The sequence below is a fragment of the Poecilia latipinna genome, unplaced genomic scaffold, assembly GCF_001443285.1.
Source record: "Poecilia latipinna isolate Pla-1442-1.1 unplaced genomic scaffold, P_latipinna-1.0 Scaffold908, whole genome shotgun sequence".
Lineage (NCBI taxonomy): Eukaryota > Metazoa > Chordata > Actinopteri > Cyprinodontiformes > Poeciliidae > Poecilia > Poecilia latipinna.
The window spans coordinates 171610-190952 of record NW_015113524.1 but is presented as its reverse complement, the minus strand read 5'-3'; the positions used below and the strand labels follow the sequence as shown (position 1 = coordinate 190952).

Here is a 19343-nt window from a genome sequence, read left to right as displayed (position 1 = left end):
GTTTTCATTTCTATAAATTATATACGCAACAAAAAGAAAGAAATGACATGTGTCATGTCAGAAGTATGAATTAGCATATTTATGAGATTGCTAAATCGTTATTTCAAAAGTCTAAAATATGACTTTGGACTTTATAATTCTTAATTTTAAAATCAAACTTATGATTTGTACATAACTATATGAAAGTAAAAAATATGGATCAGAAAATCAAAATTGACCAATTTAACATCTAAATGAACACTTAAAATCACATAATACACTTTGGAAATATTGTGACTTTTATATGCTTGAATCATAATAAACACTTCAAAATTAGGATTACTAATCTCTTATGACTTTATATTTCATAATTTTATTCTGAGAGTAAAATTATGAAAAATTGAATCAAATTTTCAGGACTTTAAAATGCATGACTGATAACACGGGTACATTACTTTCAAATTGGCTTTCCTAGTTTGACCAAAAGGGATGACTGGCCAATCTTTAGTCAGATTTCCTCTTCCCCTTTCGTTGTAAAAATAAATTGTGTATTGCAGCAATGGTTTAAGGCAAAAAAATATTTAACTTCCCAGAGTTAAGGTTAAAATTTAAACTAATTAACAAGCTAATTTTACTTCACCCAGTGAGCCATTAAATGAGACGGCTTCAACAGAAATGCAACTCATTTTCTTTCATTTGGGTTAATTTCACTGTTGTGGAAAAATAAAGCACAAAAGCAGATAGATTTTTTGTTCTTTTACTGACATGTGCATGTTTACAAGGGCAATATTTCATTTTAGGGCACAATTTTAATGTGGCAATGAAGACATTAACAATGTGGTACAAGGTAAATCTGCAGCTGCACACTCCAGCAGATGCGTAAAAACACACTGTCAATAAAGGAGACAGGGCGAAGGTTTTTTTTTTTAAATACCCGAGCCAGAGCAAGTCAGTAAAAGCAAATAATGTAGCATGAGTTCAGTCTACACCTCCATCAGTTAGGCCGGTCTCTTCTCTTCACAGCTCAGTCCTGCACCGAACGATGGCTTTCTTTCTCCTTTATTACGTAAACAGGTTACTGAGGTTTTGGTTTGGTTTCTGAAAGCAACATGTCACCAAAACCTTGCCAGGATTGTAATACAGAACAGATTAATAAGAGGAGACTTCCTAATCTGCCTTTAAAAATAGAGCTAACCAGAAGATCTACCAGTTGGTGAATTAATGAAACACAGGAATGCTGCTAAACCTGATGATAAAGTAAAAGCAGGAAAAGATATTCAGCTTCTGTGATTTGAATGTTTATACAGCAATAAAGAAAAACTGAATAAAAGAGCCTTGTTGTATGTTAAAAACAGCCCAAAACTGGCAGCAATAAAAAAAACCCGAAAGAATATGCAAAATTGCATTCTGGTCCAGGTATTTTAGTTTAATTACCCTTTTTTAATGGATAATGTAAATAGCTCAACTTTGTCCAAGCTTGTTTGAAATTTATCCATGTAACTGACTTGAAATCTAGATGCATGCTTTGATTGGCATTATGTTGTGATAACTGTGCCCAATGTTTAAGGAGAATTAGAAAACCAGCCCACAGCGCAGCTCTTTGGAGCCCAACTGAACTGAACTGAGATAATCCCCTGGCAATTATGTTGTCCCTTTACTTCTTTTTGGGTGCATTGGGTGTGTTGAATTTGAAAAAGATAATGTCGCCGTCCTCCACAACGTAGTTTCTGCCCTGTTGTCTGTATTTCCCAGCAGCCTGAGAACAAAGAGACAAAAAAAAAAAAAAAAAGAAAACATGTTCATGTTAGAGATTCACTGCAGCAACTCTCGATAAGAACTCATCTGTTTTGCTGTTTCACTTACCTTAGCTGCACTCTCACTGCCCTCCTCTTTGAAGTCATTGAACTTCATCACCTCAGCCATAATGAAGCCTTTCTCAAAGTCTGTGTGGATTTTCCCTGCAGCCTGAGGAGCTTTGGTTCCTTTCTGCCGGAGCAGAACAGCAAAAGAAAATCTCAAACCGCATCGACTCGTACCATAATTTTGTACCGTTTTGACTTTCGCTGAAAACCTCAGGGTTCTGCAATTTCTAAACATTTCTCTTAAAAATGTCACGCCTGTCTAAGCTTTCAGTCCTTTGTTTTCTTCATCTAAAGACATAAAATACTGCAGCTCAGCACAATTTATGGGTGAACCTCAGTATTACTGGGTGAAATGAGAGAACAAGAATGAATGACAAAAAAGATATAAAGACATGAAGAAAAGTAAAGACAAGAGGAAAGAAGAATTAGGACAGAAAAATGACAAGGAATGATGGAAAGACAAGAAATGTGTAGAGGAAGGAAGATATGAGGAAGGAACGAGGAAGAAAGGAAAAGCACAAGACAAATGGAGTAGGAGACGAAGGAAAGGAAGGAATCACAAAAAGGAGTAAGACACAGGGACGAAGGGAAGGTGGGACAAGGAAGGAGAATGGAACCATTTTCAGTTTCCTTTTAGAAAGTAGTCATCAAATGAGACGTTCAAGGTAACATTCTGTATATCAGAGCGCTCACCCTGATGGTCCACGCTCGGACCTCATCCGGCCCTGCCGTGAAGAAGTACTCCAGCTGTAGTCCTGCATAGCCTGTCTTTATAATTTTGGTCAGAACACTGAAAGCATAGAAACATATATGTGATGACTACAAATAACAAACACAAAGATCAATAACTAAAGTTATTTCATCACTGACAGCCTGATGTAATCACAAGAGGCACAAACGTTTTGGTCAAACTAAAAATTGCTTTAAGAAGGAGAACTCTCTAAACGCACCGCAGGACAACAACTGTAGAAACACAACAAGAGCTAGAATGGACTGGTGGTGTTTAAACCCACAAATCAATCAATCTGTATGAAGGCTTAAGAAAAATAATCTCCACAAATCCTCCCTATTCAATCTGACTAGAATTTGTTTCAGGGAAAGAAAAATGTAGAAAATTTCATTCCCTAGAGAAACAAAGCTGTGACAAAACATGTCTACAATAACCCTGCAGCTGTAATTGCGACAAAAGCTGGTTCTACAAAGTACTGATTCAGAAGAGGTGAAAACAAATGCACAGCACACATCATTTTAAGCAATACCTTGTGTTCAAATCAATTTCACCTGACTTTTAAACTGAACATCAAAGCCTACTGGCGGTGGTCATCAGTCTGACCTCTGTGTTTTCTGTTCCTCGCAGTATTTAGTCCTCTCCTCCTCTTCCATCTCCTGAAGTTTAGCCTCCACCGCTCCGCTCAGCGGGATGACCATGGCACCAGGATCGTGGGCGTCTACCCACTCTTTGATTTTTGCCAACCTTAAACCGTAAGCCAGTGTTTGATCAGAGCAATACACGAGTGAATTAACAAAACGCGAAGAAAGCAAAAATGAAATACCATTTGTTTTTTTTTCTAATGTAATCCTTCTCAGAGAGATTAACCAGGTAGATCATGGGCTTCGATGTCAGAAACAGGTATTTGTTCAGCACCTCAATCTGCAAAGAGGAGTTCAACACTGAGAAATGCATCGCAAGTCACCAACAGATGTAATTCGATGCAAGTGCATGCATGCACACATGTGAATACCTCTTTGTCATTCCATTCGTGGTGAAATCGGACGTGTTTCTTCTCTTCCACAACCCAGTTCTTTACCTTCAGCATGATATCCTGGAAGTAAAATCAGCATGTCGGTGAGAGTGGAAGAACTATAAGAACTTGAATGTCATCCAGAGACAGACATGTCATCAGTCCACATTTCTTACGTATTCAGGTTTTAGTTTTTTGTCTCCTCCTCTGACTGCGGTTTTCTCCAGCTTGTCTATGATGGGATCAATCATTTCCTCATCCTTTAGCCGCAGCTCCTCATGGATGATCTCAATGTCTCTCACTGGGTCCACGTTGCCCTCCACGTGGGTAATGTCCTCATCATCGAACGCACCTTAAACATACCAAAGCGTCTTTTACATACATAAAGCAAAACAAATCCAAGTGGTTTTTAGATGAAAGTTCATTCTCTTCTCTTTAAATGTGTAACTGGCTTCGGCATGGTCTCAAAAATCGCCAATGACGGCGCTGAACTGGCTACTCACGGGTCATGTGGAAAATGGCATCGCAGGCACTGATATGAGAGAGAAAGGCATTTCCAAGTCCCTGCCCTGCATGAGCTCCCTTCACCAGACCAGCAATGTCCACCACATTTAGGAAAGCAGGAACCTTACTGAGGAGAGAAAGACGAAAATCAATCAGCAAGACCGGGCATTAAGTGGAGCATCCCCACTTTTCCGTAATTTATCATGCCGTCTTTTTTATATAATCGAAAAATGGTAAGTTGATATTTTCAATTTATATGCAAAGCATTATGTTTGGCAAAAAAACTAACACTAAACGTCACCCTGATCACAGCGCCCCCATGGTGAAGCCCGGAGGCAGCAGCATCATGCTGTGGGAAGACAAGCTGGTCAGAAGATGCTGAGAATTTGTTTCTTGCTTTGCCCAAGTGAAAATTAAAGGAGTCAAAGTGGCTTCATTTAGCTGAAGTCACAGCACACCTTCTGGGGACGGTTGATGCGCAGCGCACAGACATTTTCAAGCTTTTTGTGCAAACTCCTTGTAAAATGTTTGAATATGTCCTGACACCACTACGTGCCACCTAAGCACTTGAATATAAAGCGGTGAGCTTCATCACCACATCACTAATGGATGACCCAGAACATGGGATGGTTTAGACAGCATGTTCATGTGTTATAATGGCCCAGTCAAAGTTCAGTTCAGTTAAATCTAATTTTGAATCCGTGGGAATATTTTTAAATTCAAAAAGTCCTCTTCCTCTACTCTGACAAAAATGTAGCTATTTTGCAAAGAACAGTTTTTCTTTTGAAAACTGTTTATGTTTTTCCTTCCACTACTTTGTCTGAACATGTCAATAAAATCTACAAAAACACACCAAAATGTGTTGTTGTGATGGGTCAAAATGTTACGTTCAAAAGCTAGGATTACTTTTGAAAGGCACTGCAGATGCTCGCTATGATGACAACCATGCTGTACAGCTGTAACACACCTGGCTGGTTTGTGGTACTGGCACAGGTAATCAAAGCGCTCATCGGGAACTGGCACCCTGCTCTCATTTGGATCAATGGTGCAGAACGGGAAATTATCTGCAGCAGCTTGGCTTTTGGTGAGCACATTAAAAAATGTAGATTTCCTGCAACAAAGTCAGAAAAGCAGCAGTAATACCCAAGTAACTAAGGCCATTTGTAATTTAAAATATTTACATTACACTTGACTTAGTCCTGCAGGTATTTACCCGACATTAGGCAACCCCACAATGCCAATTTTCAGTGATGTTCCAAATCGCCCAATTAATGGAGGTTGTTTTGGGGCTTCTGTCTTTTTAGGAGGCATCTGTAAGAGGTAAGAGAAGATTAAACCATGGCACACACGTAAATACTGCCCTTTATTTGTAAAGTCTTCCGAAAACCTCTAAACATTAATATTCCTTTAAAAAAGCTATCGTTTCTTCACAGCTAGCCCTGGTGAAAACGTGTAGAGGCAGCTAGACTCATATGCTCATTCAAACACAGCATGCTAAGCGGTAGCAGGTGGCTAACTGGAACCATCCAAGTATCCGACCACAGGCGTTTTATGAGCGTTCAAAAATCTCCTTACCACATCTAAAATAATTTGGAAGATGTTTAGCTGAAAAAACAACTCGCTTGGTACCTTTAATTCCTGCTCCTACGTGGTGTTTGCTTCTCTTCTGTCTGTTCACACCAGCCACTCCACTGGAAAGGCAGGTCGGAAAGCTAAGCGGAAGGGTTTTGACGCAAAACGTCTCTGATTGGTCAGCCGGACATCTGGAACGATACGTCAGAGGCAACCCGAGATAATGTAGCAAACTGATTTTCTGTTGGGATACTGCAAAAAACCACAATTTTCCCGGCTTCAAAACAAAATTTGCTTATATTTCTTGTTTGCAGAGTTGTAAGTATTTTTCAGAATCGATGGGAGTCGTCATTTATTGTTAATTAACATGTAAATAACGTAATTGAAGTAACAGTAGGAAAGTTGAGCTAGTAAAGCGTGCTTTGTTCGTAGTTTTAGACAGCGCTGCATACTTCTTTGTTGTTTAACATACAAATTAGTTGTCCTTGCAAACTTAGAGAAATTAAAACTTTCCAATTGAGATTTATTCCCGAAAATCGACCAAACGGGTTTATTCTCTTTTGGTGTGACATAAATAATGGAGTTTTTAATCAAAGACCATGCACAAAGTATAGTTTATAACATTAGTTAGAAATGTTGGTATGCCAATTATGTTTTTTTCCACACTTCCACGCTCCGAAGCAACTCCATGGGACTATGGGGTCCACAGTAGAGGCAAAGTTCAGAAAAAAAAAATGCAGACTGGAACTTATGATAAAATGAAATTGCTGTAGTCTATAAAACAAAAAGCAAGACCCCACATTGAACACTTTTAGTACAACAATGGATTAAGTTGGGTGTGATGTCAAAGCAACTTTTGTTGACCTTTTAGGCGTTTCATCTGGTTTTCAACTCCAATACAAAAGGTAACATTTTAAAATCCAATTGTTTTGGGCAATGTTTCTGAAAGTTAATCAACTTTTAGCATCCATATCAAGAAAACTTTGTTCAATGTGAAACAGATAAAACTAGAGAAGCTCAACATTCAATTTTCTCACACTTGGGTTTAAGATCAGATATGGATGTTATAACTTAAGTAGATTATGCAGAGTAAGACAAGGGTATTTTATCATTTGTATACAAACAACAAAAAGCAATCAGTCACCAGACAAAGACAAAAATGTCATTTATTTTTTTTGGAATAGACACAGTTTAAAGAAGCCATCTACTGTAGAACACTAAAAAAAAAAAATAATAAAAAAGAACAAAATCCTACAAAGATAAAAACATGTCAGTTGAAGCAAACTGGTTTTTTTTTTTTTTTCAAATTCTACATTTAAAAAGCATTCAGCATTTTTATTTGACAACATACAGAATTTTATTTAGGTGACGAGCAAAGATGAAAAAGCATCAATTCCCGACATTTTGAACCTCCATAATCTGTGCTAAACTCAGTAACATGGAAATTCAGCACTGTCTAGACATGTTTAGGGATAAAAATCAAACTTTCTGATACATGAATACATGCAAAAGTCCCTTTCTCTCTCTCACACACACACACACACACACACACGGTCTGGTCAAAATTAAAAAAGCAAAAACAAAAATAATAATAATAATAATGAAAAAAACCCAAAACAAAATGAAACAAAACACCAGAACATAATACTGTCGTTGCCTATCTTTGCTGCCTAGTAGTGACCTGTAAAAAAAGAAACAACAACAAAAAAAACATCAACAAACTACTCTGGTGGAACATGGAGACTTAAAATCCATCCATCTATTAAAAGACAAATCATTGCATGTTTACGTATAATAATTAACTGAAACTACAAATGATATTAAATGTCAAAAATCAAACATGTTCACAAATGTTTTATTCAAAGTACATTTTTTTAAAACTGCATGTCGTATACATACGTGGCGAGTAGGATCGAGATCGTGAGCGGTAACCTCTGCTGTAGTACGGAGACGGAGATCTGCGTCTGTCAAAGGAAAAAGAACTTTCATTTTACATGAATATCAGATCCATCGAGCAAAATGAAAGTAAAATTTATCAGTAGTTTCATCTTACGATCTTGTACATTGTGTCAAGGTAATTTAATTGTACCTGTACGATCGGTACTCTCGCTCTTCGTAGCGATCATAGTCGCGATCATAACCTCTATCATATCCTCTGTCATAGCCCCTGTCGTAGTCCCTAGAGAAACGGCGTGATGAACCGCCGCCTCCTCCACCGCCGCCGCCTCCACCACCACCACCACCACCACTGCAAACACACGTTCAGCTGTCACCCTTATACACACCATGGTTTATAAATACTTTGCATAAAAATAGAAAGCCCATAACCCCCAAACACTCACTATGTGGGGCGTCCCATGTAGATTCCAGGAGTTGGAGTGTGAGCTCTTTTGGTGATGGAGAAATCCACTCTGATCCTGCGTCCATCAAGCTCCATACCATTAGCACGCTCCTTGGCCTAAGAGACATCACTATTAGAGGTAGCAGCAAAACAGAACTGCAACTAAAAATATAACCCAATCACATGCTTACCTCCTTGGAGTCCTCACTGTTTTCGAAATAAACAAAGGCAAAACCTCTTGAACGACGCGACTGCTGGTCATACACTATGTTGACATCGGCCAAGGGGCCATATTTAGAAAAAACTTCCCTCAGGTCCCTCTCAGTGGTGTAAAGGCTCAGACCAAACACACCCAAGCAAGCACTGGGGTCTGGATTAGCCTGTAAGAGTAAAAGAGTAAAAGTTCGAATAAAAATAAAAACATTAAAAAAGATTTTTTTAATACAACAAATTTTAAAGCAGTAATACACACCCTGTTGCCAATGTGTCTGCGCCGATTAGACATCGGGGAACGGCTGTGGCTCCTACGTCGACGGTAATCTGAGCTTCGAGATCGGCTCCGTGAACGTCTGCGTCGAGAGTGGGAACGAGAGCGGGAGTAGCGCCTGCGTGAGCTTCGGTGGGACCTTGACCTATTGTTTTTTGGGGTTTTTTGGTGCATGACAGGGGGGAAGACATTAGTCAGAATTGGTGCTAATAAAGGCACTTCAGTTCAAAAAAAAAAACCCCCCAGCAAAACATTACACGAGATGGAAAAAAAGCGTTACTTCACCTAGATTTTGATCTGGACTGAGAGCGAGATCTGGACCTGGAGCGCCGAGAGCCATCTTTAGACCGTGCAGGAGAGTGGCTGGCAGATTTTGCGGAGCCTCTTGGGGATGCACTCCTTGAGCCTCCCCGAGAGTCCTGAGCGAATAAAAGACAGGTATCAGAAGCCCTTTACAGACAAGTTTGCCACACAGTAACATAAGGGCTGGGAAATGTTAACCCTCTGCCCCCTAAAAGCCTTTTTCAGAAGAACAGCACCATAGTTTGGTGATTAGAGGGTTTGATAGAAATTATCTGGAAAATTGGAAGAAGAAAAAAAAACTGTGACAAATAACTGAATATAGATTAAATACATTAGCAGATCCACATTTAAAAAAAATCTAACAAAATTGAGGGAACAATTAGTGATGTGTTTGATACAGAAAGGGCAAAAAATAATTAAGCATGCTAAGGAGAAAGAAAAGTAAAATAGAGCAATAATATAACATGTTGTTAGGAAATCACTCATACCCAGTTATACTTCTGATCTTAACTTCATAACTTCGTTCACTTCATTACTTCATAACAACCCCTTCATTTCTTCTTTCTTCCGTTTGAATCTGACTTCTTTTTTCCTCCTCTTCCCCATTTTACCATCTGCCATTACAACTAGAAGTGAGGCCAGATCTTGATCGCTTCTTTTCAGCTTCCAAAACATTAGCATGCATCAACCCCATCAGCTTCAAACATTAAAAACGTCACATCTGACACGTCTTGGGCCTTTTTCTTTCTTCCCACCTTAACCTTGACAAAAAACAAACAAGGGTGATAAGGCAAGTTGGTTTCTGTTTCAACCAAATGGTATAAAGAAAAAAATAAACACGAAAGAAAAAAAAATTAAAGCTCGACAAGTTAGCTTATAATTCATGTTCAATTTTAAATAAGCAAGGATTACAGTGCACATACAGTAGTTACTTTAATACTCGTAATTCATTGCATAACTCGATAATTAAAGACCAATGTGCTAAAATGAAGGTAGTTCTATGAGGCGGAACCGTGTTTCCTGATCTGCACAGGCCGCATGGTTTAGCCTAGCATGCTTCGCTAATATAATTGTATTCAGTAATGTGATGCAACTATCCATAATTATTCGTGTATAAACACTAATAAAACATACAACACTTGTGCAGATATCAGCACTAAGAGACTTTAAACCTTTCGTCTAGCAAACCTTTTCAGACGTCCAACGGCTGGAAACGGATAAGCTAGCTAGCCGTTTATATCTTAACCGAAGTAACTCAATATTCTTTAATTAATAAAACTCACCTGCTCCCTAAAATCCTTCTCGTTGTCGCTCATTTTACAGTCAGAAATTTGCAACCCCTTTAATAAGTCTACTGAACCCAGAGGGAAAAGTAAATTAGGTAGTGCTGAAGCGCGCCCCCAAAACAACGAGCCGTTTCTGTCCACACCGCCTAACAACAGCAACCTTCTATAACGTTCTGTAGCCAATGACGCCATTTCCGGCTCCTTTTAAAATAAAACGGGATTGTCTTTACAAAACATGTTTGAACGTAAATCTCTGAAGTAGCATGCAATTGTGTAACCACATACTCTGGACAAAATATCACAGTTTTACATTGGATTATTGTCCAGCGGACTGCGACAGCATGGTAGACTCTACTCAAACTCTTATTCTGTTAATTATATAAGGTGAATATACGAATGTTACGACGTTTGGGAATCTTTTTATCTACACCTACTAGTAAATTGAATTTTTTTTTTTTAATGCTAAACTATTAGTTTTGAAAAAAAGTACCTTAAGTACTGTTGTGCACTAGCTTATATAAGTAGTTTTCTAGGCACTGTATTAAGAGACATAATGAACCTTTTTACAAGCTAGGTTACAGCTCACACCTTTACCAGCTTGGAATGTAATGAGCTTAGGAAAAGCTCACTCACTCATTCACTGGAACCCTCACGGATTGCTCTAGACTAGTAAAAATAAAATAAAACTCAGATTACAAAAAACCCACTTTATTACAGGAGGGGGGATAGGATCATATTTTAAGCATGAGCACTAACATACATGCTTGTACAGTAGTTCCCTATTAAGTTTTGTAACTGCTCTACATGTGGGAGAATAAATAAGTCATACTCCAATTATGGAAGGAAACATTACACACACATTTTTTTTTTTTTCATCCAGTCAAGTTATAAATAATGTTAAACAAAATGTTACTACAGCAAGTTTGCAAACATGCAAATTGTATCTGGACAAAATGCAAAACAGGAGGTATATCAATATTTTCACCATTTATATTTCACACAACAGAACAGTTTTGTGACTAAATATAATTATCTCTACATACTTCAATCAATAAATCAAATAAATGACCATAAGGATCATTTCTGCATTCTGGGCCAAGTTGCTCAAAAATGCAGTCAAGTTGCAAAAACCAAACAAACTCTCCATGAAGCGTGCTCTTCACTGAGCTCCACCAGCGGGTTAAAGGCACTTCAAGCAGTGATTTTTTTTATAAAAAAAAAAATAATCTCAAAGTCAAAAGCCATTCACTCACTAGTGCCAAAGTTTGTGCGCGACAAATTTCCTTCAGCAAAACATCTCCAATTAAAACTCAGAGATTAAAAATAGTTTCTATGCCCCTTTGGGAGAAAAGGAGACAAAGTTAAGACTAGTGTTTTATTACTCCAAATATCTGGGTTATATTTCGGTCCAACAATTGCGAGACTAAAACAAAGTTGCCGTTGTTGCTTCTGATGGTGTAATCTTCTATAGCAGCTTCTGATTAAGGATTTCCCACATCATTAACTTCCTGAAGAGAGGCATGTGGCACTAAAAAAAGTTGAAGAAAGCAATTAAATTAGAACAAAATCTGCATAATACAACATACTTTAAAAAACACTGATTTTAATAATCAAGGCTAATAACATGTAGTAGCATGGTAAGACAAACACTGCTCTGCACAAGCAATTGCACTTCTCAGTAATAAACTCCAAGTGGTTGCATTAAATTTGAGCTTACCTGTTTAAAGGTGAGGGGCTTTCCCTTTGCTATATAGTCAGCATATTTACAGACAAAAACACCACAGTCACTTCCATTAGTCTGCTGGGGAATGTCCTGTTTGTACAGAATAAGGCATTAATCTCAATTTTAGAAAAAAAAAAAATGACATTACGTTTTTAAATCTTATGTCAATAGTGAGCTTGACATACACCAGCCTTCAGACTTCCAACAGTCCATTTGGCACCGTCAAGCTCCCTTCCTTTCTTTGCTTTGTGTTCTTCTTTAAGGTAGAGACTGGAAAATAAGCACCGCTACGTCATTCATAGTGCAGTACAACTCAAAGAAACAAACACTAAAGATTGAAAGACTGGAGGGGAAAAAAAGATAAAAGTTGAGGGAGTGAAAGATGGAAAACAGACTTACAGTAAAAGATTACAGATGTCGTCATGTCTCCGACCCATTGAGTCATATGATTTAACAGTCTTTGACTTTAAATCCATCACCTAAAATGAAAACATTTATTAAAACAAGCCGACTTAAATCCTACTTCTCTTTAAACAAATTGTAAATCTACTGTTTTATAATTTCACAATGAAATACAAGTGCTCAAACAAATACGGAGTACCACAAGGCTGAGTGTTGGGAACGCAAACTTTTTAATTCATTTATTACAAAGTTTGTAAAGTGTGACAGAAACTAAAGTTTTATACAGGAAATGGCTTAAAAATGATTGCACAAAATATTGTTGGCAAAACAAACTCAAGAAGCGGTTTATTAATATGGCTGTATTAAACTGATGCAACAAAATTTAGGACTAATCATTAATACATGACGATTCTGCAGGAAAGTTGTGAAGTCTAGATGATAATCAGTGAATTGGAAATCTCAACAAATTGGGGATGCAGCAAAATCTTCTCGCACAACATCTTGTGTATTAAAACATTACGATATTTCTCATTGAGGCGACTGCTGTCTTAAAAGTACAAGCCAAATGCAGTCCTCATGGCTTTGCCTGATGAAATTATAATATAAGCTGCTCCACCATTTTTAGTTTTCAGTAGGAACTATTAACAGCAATAAGGCAAACAATAGGCAAGTACTGCAAGTTGTTCAGACGCTGAAAGAGGTAAAAAGCTTTGCTATAGTAACCGATAGTTGGATGTCTACATCATACTCGCACGCTATCCACATCAACTGGGAAATGTTATACTGCACACCATGCATAGTTGATGCAGACATAAGGTAGATGAAAATAGATTAAAAGAACTCAGGAAAAGAAAGTTTGTTAAGTTTGTGACAAAAAAATAAAAATGCAGAATAAAGGCCTTTCTGCAGTGTAAGTTATATTAAAACTTGTCCCGTCTCATTCTAGTGAACTCCATATCCAGTCTCATCTGATGAGTATTAGGCATAGTTACTACCCTACAAAGTATACATACGATGAAAAGTATGTTGAACTATTGAAACTTTTAGTAAAGTGTTACTTTTACAAATATAAAATTGGGAATAGCAATCTGTATTTATTCTGTTGGAAGGTGGGAGCAGCAGCTGATCTAAGTTTTCTTCTTTTTGAACTCAACAAATTTTCTACATTCTTATTGGAGTTTCATCCAAGTATTTCTGCAGCAAATATTGATGCATTTTAAGCTATGTGACGAATCAAACTCACAGCTAATGCCCAATGGGCACCAAGGTGCAGCGGGACGAGGATGAGGTCAAACATGAAAAGGTCAACCGCCTTGGTCCATCGCTTCACAGCCGCATGTCCTCCAACCTGTCCCAAACCCCGCAGCTTTGGGTAAAAAAAGGTGCTAAAACTGTACACCTTTAATCTTCCACTTTCTCCGCAGCGTCGCTCCATGATGAGGGAAAGGTAGAAGTTCATCACCTTGGAGGAAAAATTGCCATAAAACAATGATCTCCAACTCAATGCAGTAAAAAAAATGTTTTTCAACTTCAATCTTGTCTTCAGCGGAGTGGGCTGGTTTAGATCCGAGATCCATCTTAGTTAAGCGTACAAGTACCTCATCATTGAGCCATCCACCTTCCAGTAGAGTGGACAGGTCTCGCTGCGTGATGCGAAGTTTGAAGGCTGAACTTAAAACAAGGTTAGGATCTCTCTGAGCCAAAGCTTCACTAACCTCCACTGCCATTTCCTATAAGACCGAGAAGAGACATTTAAAATGGCAGCGTAACCATGCAGTCAGAAACGCACTACATTACTTTTAAACAATCTAACCTTGGTCAGCCTGGGTATGTCCTCATCGCTGTGCCTTATATGTGAAGCATAGGAAGGTTGAGTTTCAGCGGCGCTGAACGCAGAAGCATCTCTGTCCACGAGATTAAGGCGAGTAGCGACTTCTGTGGAAAGGTCCACATCCGCTGCTGCTTTTTGCTGCAATGCAGGGCAGCATTACTCGCAGGATTCAATGGCTGCTTTGGCATGATAGAAGAGAGTTAATGTGTGCCTACCTTTGCATATCTAACAGGCTGTTTCTCCTCAAGGGTTTCACTGTATGACTTATTAAAAGATAAACCTCCCCACCTGAAGATATGAAAGATAAAAGTTATTAAAGTATTGAAGAAGAAAAAAAAAGACACATAATTCAGGTAGTTTAAAACCAACCTGTCCTTAGTTGCAGTAGTATTTCTGTATGTAAACACAGTTGGTGAAGCTGTGAAGAGGAGAAGATTATTTTTTTTTACCCACTAGAAAATGGCCGTAAATGTTAATTTAATCACAATTAGCCAAGTTTTTTTTAAGAATATATAAAATGGAGCATTACAGCGAAAGTTCTAATGCTCCACTTGTGAAAGTAAATCTGTTGGGCTTCTCCACATCATCAGACAAGACGCATGAAAAAAAAAAAAAAAGCAAAAAGAACTTTGCTATTACACTTAAGTGTTTTATATATATATATATATATATATATATATATATATATATAATTTTCTGTATTTCATTGAATGGTTTTTCACATATATCTGTTCAATGAACCCAAAAAAAGAAAACAGATAAAGTGAAAGTTTGTGGGACAAACAAAAATAGAAGCGGTCATTTGTTATTTTAAAGACAAACAGTATCCACAGGAGAGTGCTACCTGTGCACACCACCCTCCTGGAGACTGAATCAAAGGTTCTCTCTGAAGCAGATGTTTTGTGGGAACTTTGCAACAGTGACTCGCTAGGAGAAAAAAAAAAAAAAACACAGTTAAGAGGTGCATGGTGATCTTATTAAACATCTTTGAAAACACCACACCAGCAGATGGAAACACTCACTCATGTGGTTTAGCTTGGTTGAAAGGTAGTGGTTGGCTTTTGCTGTATTTCTCCGTCACCATCTCCAGTAAGCGTCTGTAGTGCTCCTTATTGTTCTGCTTTATGGCCTGAAACAAAAATCACAACTGAAGATATGAAGTGGCAAAAAATGTTCAGTAATAATGAGGTACCCTTGAGTGATTACTACATGCAAGGATAAAGTGGGAAATGACCATCATAAATGGAACAGAATATTCCAAACGACACTAAATTCAGGTCTAAATATACCTCTTCCACAGTTAGACTGGGTTTAGGGCAGCGGGTGTGTCCGTAGCCATTAGAAATCGGTTCGGGATAAGGTGTTCCCACTCTGATAGCGGGCCTTGAAGGCAGCAGCTGAAAGGAGCCTCTTCTCTCCCAGTTCTTCCCTCTTTCTGGGAGCCCAGCAGGGAGAGTTGCTCCACTAGATTCCAAAACAAAAATAGTAGTTCATAAAGAGAGTGCGCTGAAGGTTTTATTGAGACTAATGAACAAACTGTACAAAAACTAGATCACTGACCTGTATTTTCTTAAAGGGGGTATAGAGTTTTGAAAGGGGTTCTTTGAACTCCTGTCATTCACCCCACCTACAGATTTATCTGAGAAGACAACAAGTGTTAGATATGAATATAGACAAGAGTCAATAGGTGCAGAGATATCCATCTTCACTTACCCATTTTCCAGTCAGTACCATTAAGCCATGACGTGTGAAGCTCATCTATGCCCATTAGAGTAACGGGCTAGATTCAAACATAAAAAAACCCAAAACAAACAGCTTTAAATGAAATACATTTTATCCGTGAAGCACATGTAAACACAAGGTTCCGTACATGAAAAGCCAAGCATATGGGCCTGGTCCAGGCCGACTTGCATAGAGCAGCAATAATAAAACTGGGGAGTAACAAGACCAAGTTTTGCAAATGCCAAGTCAAAATTTAGTAAGTAAATAAGAGTAAAGCTATAATTTTCATTGTTAGCAAATACTAAGAACAAAAACCTCGCATCTTGATGCACTCCAACTTGCATCAAATTACATCTTTAACATACATTGTTGTTGCAAGAACAGGCCTAACTATTTTTGTCAATGCAGTCATCCATGTACGCCAACAGTTGGAGTCGCATGCCATAAAAAATCACTTGCAACCAAAATGAATTGCAAATGTTTGAATGTAAATCAAATCCAAAATACTAGCTTGGTAATCCTTCACTTAACACAGCTGGCCTGGTGAGCAATGGATCTCCAGGAAATATTTTTGTTTTGCAACTGTTCTTATAATAACAAGACTGTTAATTTTTTTAACCTCAAAAATCAATCCATCCTCAATTTTTAAACCATGGTCCCACCAGAGAAGGTGCTGCAACTACTACTCTGTGCAGAAGAAGAGCAGCTATGGGAGCCAGTACGGCGTGGCATTTCGTTTACGGCCTGTTGAGGTGAGGTCTGAAAAGGATACCTGACCAACCGCTAATGGTATCCATTATTTAATAGAAAATTATATTTTTGGACACATGTCTGAAGCTGACGGTGTGCGGTCCCCTTGAGGAAAACTAGAGCCCAAGAACAGAGACTTGAGGTACCCCACAAGTGGAAACACCTTCACCAGGCCATACAGCAAAACTTCTATTTGGCTGCTTGTCTATACCTACAGAACATGATGAAGCACTTGAACACAAAGAAGACATGATGACACCCACCTGTGTTTCGTCATGCTTGTTTGGATTTTGACACCTTGCTGGCAGCGGTCTCCGAAGGCTCACTAGACCTGCTATGCCTGCCACCGTCTTCTTCACAAAGCTGATCACAACATCTACAAAGACAGGAGATCACAACAGTTACCGAAATACAGAGACTTTTTTTTAAAAAACAAACCCTGGCATTTTTAATTGATCCCAACATACCACGTTTGCGTCGTTTTGCCGCCACTGGGTCACTTTGACAAACACCATCGGCAACATGCACACTGCAACAGAGGAAAATTATAATGCTGCCTCCTATTCATAACAATTAACCTCTTTTTGTAAAATTATTTAATTATCCAGGAAATAGTGAAACCTTTTGTATAAATAAAACTGAAGAACTTGTGCTTTAATACAAACCAAGTGGAGGTGTGCCAGGAAACGATTGTTCTGTTCCAGCATTACAAATGTAGACAAATGGAGCTTGCCATACTTTACAACGACTTTCATGAAAAACATGAACTTTGAGCAAATAACTTTAGTTCAAAACAGAGAGAGAGACTCTTCAGGTGGGGTTCATGTTGAACAAAGAAAGCATACGTGTAAAATGTGTTAATTTTCCTGAGAACTAAATCATATAGGGTTAAAAGAGGAAAAAGGAGCATCAAGAGAGGAGGCAGTAGATTATCTAGAGCAGGGATCACTGTCCTACAACTTTTGGATGCATTCCTGCTCCAGCACACTTAAATCAAAAGGCTGAATTATCTTCTTGATATGTCAGTAAGACTGGCAATCACTTTTTTATTTAGTCAGGTGTGTGGAGGAAAGGTAACACTTAAGACATGCAGAACAGGGGGAGCAGATTTCAAACTCCAGTCCTTGAAGGCCTGTGCCCTGCAGCTTTTAGATGTGTTCCTGCTTCAACACACCTAAGTTAATTAACTAGGCCATTAGTAGGCGATTTAGCCATTTAATTAAGGTGTTTAACCCGGGACACATCTAAAAGTAGCAGGAACTGAAGCTTGATATCCTTATCTATTTTCAAACATACCCCCTCACTGTTGTTAGCTTAACTTTAGTCACCATCATAAGAGTTAAGTCAACAAATTTGAAATTGAACCACAGAGGAATAAGAGCGCATCCAGAACGGAACCACCAGGTATCAGAATATCACCGACCTTTTGTAGTTCCGTTTAGTCGGTCTTCCGTTGCTGTCCTGCCGCCGAGCTCCTTCCCCACTACCCCTTCTTCTCGCAGGCCACTCGGTGTGGTTTTGCCCGGTAACGGGCTCAAACAGAGACGAGATTCCGTCAACTATCCATCCATACATCCCAGACAAATACGAGAAAAATGGAACGAGGTCTTCCGAACGGGCCAGGACTGATTTTCCGCAGGTTAAAACCTCACACAACAATCTACGACACAACGGTTACCAGTGGAGCTTTAGCCCAGTTAGCATCTCTGTGTTGAAATGCGCAGGATGTGCGTCACTGCGTGTGACAGTCTCACTAGGTGCGAATGTTTTGTGTTGCAGGGGAGGACGCTCGGGCGGGGCTCTATAGACTTCGTCTGAATAGAACGAACCAATCACAGGCGGTGCTTTCCGATTGAAGAAAGCAACAAACATCTAGGCCGAAAGATAAAATGTGTATTTCAGACCGCTGTCACTACTATATAAAATAGTAAACTACTTTATATAGTAGTTTAAGATATAAAGATTTGCTTCCTTGTAATTAAAACAAGATTGTTGAATTATATTTTAACTGTTTCAATATGGTTTTGCTATAGACTCAAAGTCATTATTGTTAATGAGATATTGTGAGACGTGATCATAAACTTAAGACACTCATGTGCCACGGAACATATTTATCTCAAATGATACTGTCAATGCAATTCTACTCAAGTTTTCCTAACTTCTGGTTTAATAATGTCTAATTCAGATATTTGCAGGGCGTATTGTCAACTTAGAGGAATAAATGTTTGAAGCTTTTTCAAATACATGCTGCACCTGTTGCCACTTAGAAATGGAAACAAAAATGCTACCTTTTTATTTTTGTTATATTACAAATTGCACATACACAAGTCCAAAACCAACTCCAATGTTTACAATTTCAAAGATCAATTTGTATTACGTTTTGTTTTTTTATTTAAAGTGAAGCCAGTGTTCAAAACGAGGTTCTCTGGTTTGACTGAAAACTGCATTTAAAAAATAGGAATGTCAGAGGGCTTCACCTCTAGAAACACAGATGAAAAACTTAAATCATGAAGTCCATGGAGTTTATGTAGCCAACATCTACATTTATGTTGGTTTATGTAGATGCTGACTGCTCTTTTGACTGTGCATGGTTTCTGAACTGTGAATTTAGGTCCCAGTTCAAATATTTATTTGGTATCTGATAGCTGGTACCAACTCCTTTCTAGAAATAACCTAACAGTAGATGAGTAATATTACAAGTATTCAAAAATAAAACAGCAAGTGTTCACCAGTTCAGTGTGCTCTAGTGTGATCCGTTTACTCTGAATGATATGGTGTGCTTCAAGGGTTCTCAATTGTAATTTATGCCAAAATCTGGCATGCATATTAAGTTGGATTA

At 38.3% G+C, this 19343-nt stretch overlaps 3 protein-coding genes across 4 annotated transcripts; all 3 read right to left on the bottom strand.

The window, feature by feature from the left end:
- Positions 1 to 721: 721 nt before the first annotated feature.
- Positions 722 to 5828, bottom strand: LOC106957502 (obg-like ATPase 1). The gene is made up of 11 exons (XM_015048879.1): positions 5717 to 5828; positions 5301 to 5398; positions 5055 to 5198; positions 4087 to 4214; positions 3760 to 3935; positions 3584 to 3664; positions 3395 to 3492; positions 3175 to 3315; positions 2535 to 2631; positions 1843 to 1965; positions 722 to 1735 (listed from the first exon to the last, which is right to left on the bottom strand). Exons 2-11 carry the CDS (start codon positions 5396 to 5398, stop codon positions 1634 to 1636), a joined length of 1188 nt encoding a protein of 395 aa, XP_014904365.1. The 5' UTR covers positions 5717 to 5828; the 3' UTR covers positions 722 to 1633.
- Positions 5829 to 6962: 1134 nt separating this feature from the next.
- On the bottom strand, positions 6963 to 10259 carry LOC106957498 (transformer-2 protein homolog alpha-like). Of its 2 annotated transcripts, none has more exons than XM_015048872.1 (8): positions 10074 to 10259; positions 8773 to 8906; positions 8473 to 8632; positions 8192 to 8380; positions 8002 to 8117; positions 7749 to 7907; positions 7559 to 7641; positions 6963 to 7340 (listed from the first exon to the last, which is right to left on the bottom strand). In XM_015048872.1, exons 1-8 carry the CDS (start codon positions 10104 to 10106, stop codon positions 7330 to 7332), a joined length of 885 nt encoding a protein of 294 aa, XP_014904358.1. In that variant the 5' UTR covers positions 10107 to 10259; the 3' UTR covers positions 6963 to 7329. The 2 variants fall into 2 exon arrangements, with proteins under 2 accessions (XP_014904358.1, XP_014904359.1); XM_015048873.1 differs by having other exon boundaries at positions 7559 to 7623; positions 10074 to 10256.
- Positions 10260 to 10768: 509 nt separating this feature from the next.
- senp2 (SUMO specific peptidase 2) lies at positions 10769 to 18285 on the bottom strand. The gene is made up of 17 exons (XM_015048871.1): positions 17928 to 18285; positions 16972 to 17033; positions 16768 to 16880; positions 15746 to 15812; positions 15593 to 15671; positions 15322 to 15496; positions 15055 to 15161; positions 14877 to 14959; positions 14402 to 14450; positions 14248 to 14320; positions 14015 to 14170; positions 13800 to 13931; positions 13445 to 13663; positions 12199 to 12278; positions 11985 to 12069; positions 11794 to 11889; positions 10769 to 11604 (listed from the first exon to the last, which is right to left on the bottom strand). Exons 1-17 carry the CDS (start codon positions 18077 to 18079, stop codon positions 11542 to 11544), a joined length of 1791 nt encoding a protein of 596 aa, XP_014904357.1. The 5' UTR covers positions 18080 to 18285; the 3' UTR covers positions 10769 to 11541.
- Positions 18286 to 19343: the final 1058 nt, after the last annotated feature.

Excerpts from the sequence above, each read along its gene's own strand:
- LOC106957502 (XM_015048879.1), bottom strand. The coding sequence starts at position 5,398 with ATGCCTCCTAAAAAGACAGAAGCCCCAAAACAACCTCCATTAATTGGG. Across the intron at positions 2,632-3,174 it reads GAGGAACAGAAAACACAGAG|TGTTCTGACCAAAATTATAA; the intron begins GTCAGACTGATG and ends CTATGCTTTCAG. Across the intron at positions 1,966-2,534 it reads TCCGAGCGTGGACCATCAGG|AAAGGAACCAAAGCTCCTCA; the intron begins GTGAGCGCTCTG and ends CTGCTCCGGCAG.
- LOC106957498 (XM_015048872.1), bottom strand. The coding sequence starts at position 10,106 with ATGAGCGACAACGAGAAGGATTTTAGGGAGCAG. Across the intron at positions 8,381-8,472 it reads GCAGACACATTGGCAACAGG|GCTAATCCAGACCCCAGTGC; the intron begins GTGTGTATTACT and ends TTACTCTTACAG. Across the intron at positions 7,642-7,748 it reads CGAGAGTACCGATCGTACAG|TTCTTTTTCCTTTGACAGAC; the intron begins GTACAATTAAAT and ends GTAAAATGAAAG.
- senp2 (XM_015048871.1), bottom strand. The coding sequence starts at position 18,079 with ATGTATGGATGGATAGTTGACGGAATCTCGTCTCTGTTTGAGCCCGTT. Across the intron at positions 15,813-16,767 it reads ACAAGCATGACGAAACACAG|CCCGTTACTCTAATGGGCAT; the intron begins GTGGGTGTCATC and ends GTTTGAATCTAG. Across the intron at positions 14,960-15,054 it reads AACCAAGCTAAACCACATGA|CGAGTCACTGTTGCAAAGTT; the intron begins GTGAGTGTTTCC and ends TTTTTCTCCTAG.